Here is a 2,383-nt window from a genome sequence, read left to right on the forward strand (position 1 = left end):
TCCTAAGTATAAATGAACAAAGGTTTGCCAGATGTTTAAGGAAAGTAAATGAGAAGATCTTGATAAACAAAACTGTTTCTAGGGGGAAGCAAAACCCGGGTATAATACAGAAAACAGAAGAGAACTTTACCAAAATTTCAAACTGATATTCTCAGAATTGTAACGGAAGAAACTAATTTGTAAAATAAGAAAAGGTTGCTACAGAAGGGAACAAGCACGTAGACGACAAGACAAAGTTCTGGTAAATTAGAAATCTGCAAAATTAAAAACTGATTAGATGCCAGGCACTCAGCAGTCTCCTGGCTTCACCCAGGCTTTGATGGAATCTGGGACACTCCACTCCTGGCCCGCTCCGTTGGCCCCACCCCCCACCCCACTCCCGACTGCTTCCTGTAACAGACCATCTAGCCCCGCCCCCTCTACTCGCATAACGGCCGCCATTTCCTGTCCAACCAACAGCTCACACCCAGCGACCTGCCTGCCTGCGTGAAGCTTGCCGCCTCAGGCCGCCCTCATCAGCCACCATGAGGAGGCTACAAGGCCGCCGCCGCCGCTGCCCGCTTCGCGGCCCCCGCTTCTGCGCCCCCTACGTCCTGGCCTTAACACCCCTGCCGCCAGCCGTGTCGCCCGCGGGGCCCTCGCAGGGGCGCCAGAACTACCACCCCGACTGCCAGGCCGCCGTCAACAGCCACGTCACCCTGGAGCTCCACGCCTCGTACCTGTGCCTGGCCATGGCCTTCTACTTCGACCGCGACGACGTGGCCTTGAAGCACTTGGCCAGCTTCTTCCTGCGGCGCTCGCGGCACCTGGGGGAGCGGGCCGAGAGCCTGATGCGCCTGCAGAACCAGCGCGGGGGCCGCCTCTGCTTCCACGACATCAAGGAGCCAGACCGCGACGCCTGGGAGAACGGCCTCCAGGCCATGCAGTGCGCCTTGCGCCTAGAGAAGCACGTCAACCAGAGCCTGCTCGACCTGCACCAGCTGGCCAGCAACAAGAGTGACGCCCACCTGTGCCACTTCCTGCAGAGCCACTGCCTGAACCAGCAGGTCGAGTTCATCAAGGAGCTGGGGGACCACATCACCACCCTGCGCAAGATGGGGACCCCGGAAGTCGGCATGGCGGAGTACCTCTTCAACAAGCTCACCCTGGGCGACAGTGACAAGAAGAACTGAGCCTGGACTGCACTTCCCCATGGTCACGGGGTGACTTCCCGAGGTCACCCTGCCTGGCATGCATACGGCAATATTGCCCTTGCAAAAAAAAAAGTTCACTTAAGTTTTTCTTCTTTCATTGTTACCATTTCTTGCAATAAAGTTATTCGTTCTTAAATAAATAAAGGTCTCTGGTTGATTGACGTGTGCACACCTCTCACTTTGTAAGTTTAAAACAGGTATCCAGAAGTCTCTCCGACTCACCCATGACCTGTCCACATGTAGCTCAGAGTCTCCACGGATGGAGGGAGAAGGTACTGCATGGGACCATGGAAAACACAAAATCAATATTCCCTTAATGAACAACGGGTAAGTGGGTGGGGGAGGGGTCATCTGCGGTCCTAGTCTATGTGACACCTGTGTGTGGTAATATTATATTTAAATATAGTTTGGAATTCGTAATACTGGTGAACTCTTAAGAAGTGAAGAGTGGGATTGGACAGGGAGTAAAATAAAGGGTGTCTTCAACTTGACCTGAAAACGTTTAGCTCATTAAGAAATGTTAGCACATGTTGCTTCTGGACAACAGCCTGGGGGTCCTAGAAGCAGGTATGCAGAGTCCGTCCTTGACAGTCTCACCCCTGCCAACAAGGATAATGGTAACTGAGCCTTAGCTGACGTTCCCATAGATGCAGGAGTGACTTCCCAGGTCACCCTGCCAGTTATGCATATTGCCCTTACAAAACATCCAAAGATGTGTATATTTCCTTCCATTGTACCCTTTCTTCCACTAAAGGAACAGAATACCACAAAAACCTCAAACTACCTCATTAGAAGGGCTGAAAAATTAAAGGTCATGGCAAAGGTCAAATTTGTGCTATTGAATATAAAGTAGAATAAATCTCCCTGAATAAAACCCAGGATTCTCATTGCTTTGAAGAATGTCAGGGGAGCAGGAGAGTGGAGGCTGGGAGATAAGTTAGGAGATACTGGAGCAGGTCCAGAGACATAATGGTGGCTTCACCTGTGGTGGCTATATATACATATATGAAGGATCTGAGACAAACTCAGAGAGAGGAAAGGTCCTCAAAGCAGGCAGAGAAAGACATATATTGAACAAACACCAAGTTTGGCAAACAAGAGTAAAGGGACAATTGAAGTTTCTGGAAACTGAACTCCAAGGCCATGATTCTCACTTTTAAGAAAATGTTGAAGTGTAGTCTTGGGGAAAT

The 2,383-nt window shown here is 50.4% G+C and overlaps 1 protein-coding gene across 1 annotated transcript; it reads left to right on the plus strand.

Annotated features, from left to right (window-relative positions):
* Nucleotides 1-447: 447 nt before the first annotated feature.
* On the plus strand, nucleotides 448-1,327 carry LOC102505089 (ferritin heavy chain-like). The gene has a single exon (XM_032475339.1). It carries the CDS (start codon nucleotides 525-527, stop codon nucleotides 1,170-1,172), a length of 648 nt encoding a protein of 215 aa, XP_032331230.1. The 5' UTR covers nucleotides 448-524; the 3' UTR covers nucleotides 1,173-1,327.
* The last annotated feature ends 1,056 nt before the right edge of the window (nucleotides 1,328-2,383 follow it).

This window comes from Camelus ferus, chromosome X (genome assembly GCF_009834535.1).
Source record: "Camelus ferus isolate YT-003-E chromosome X, BCGSAC_Cfer_1.0, whole genome shotgun sequence".
NCBI classification, from domain to species: Eukaryota; Metazoa; Chordata; class Mammalia; order Artiodactyla; family Camelidae; genus Camelus; species Camelus ferus.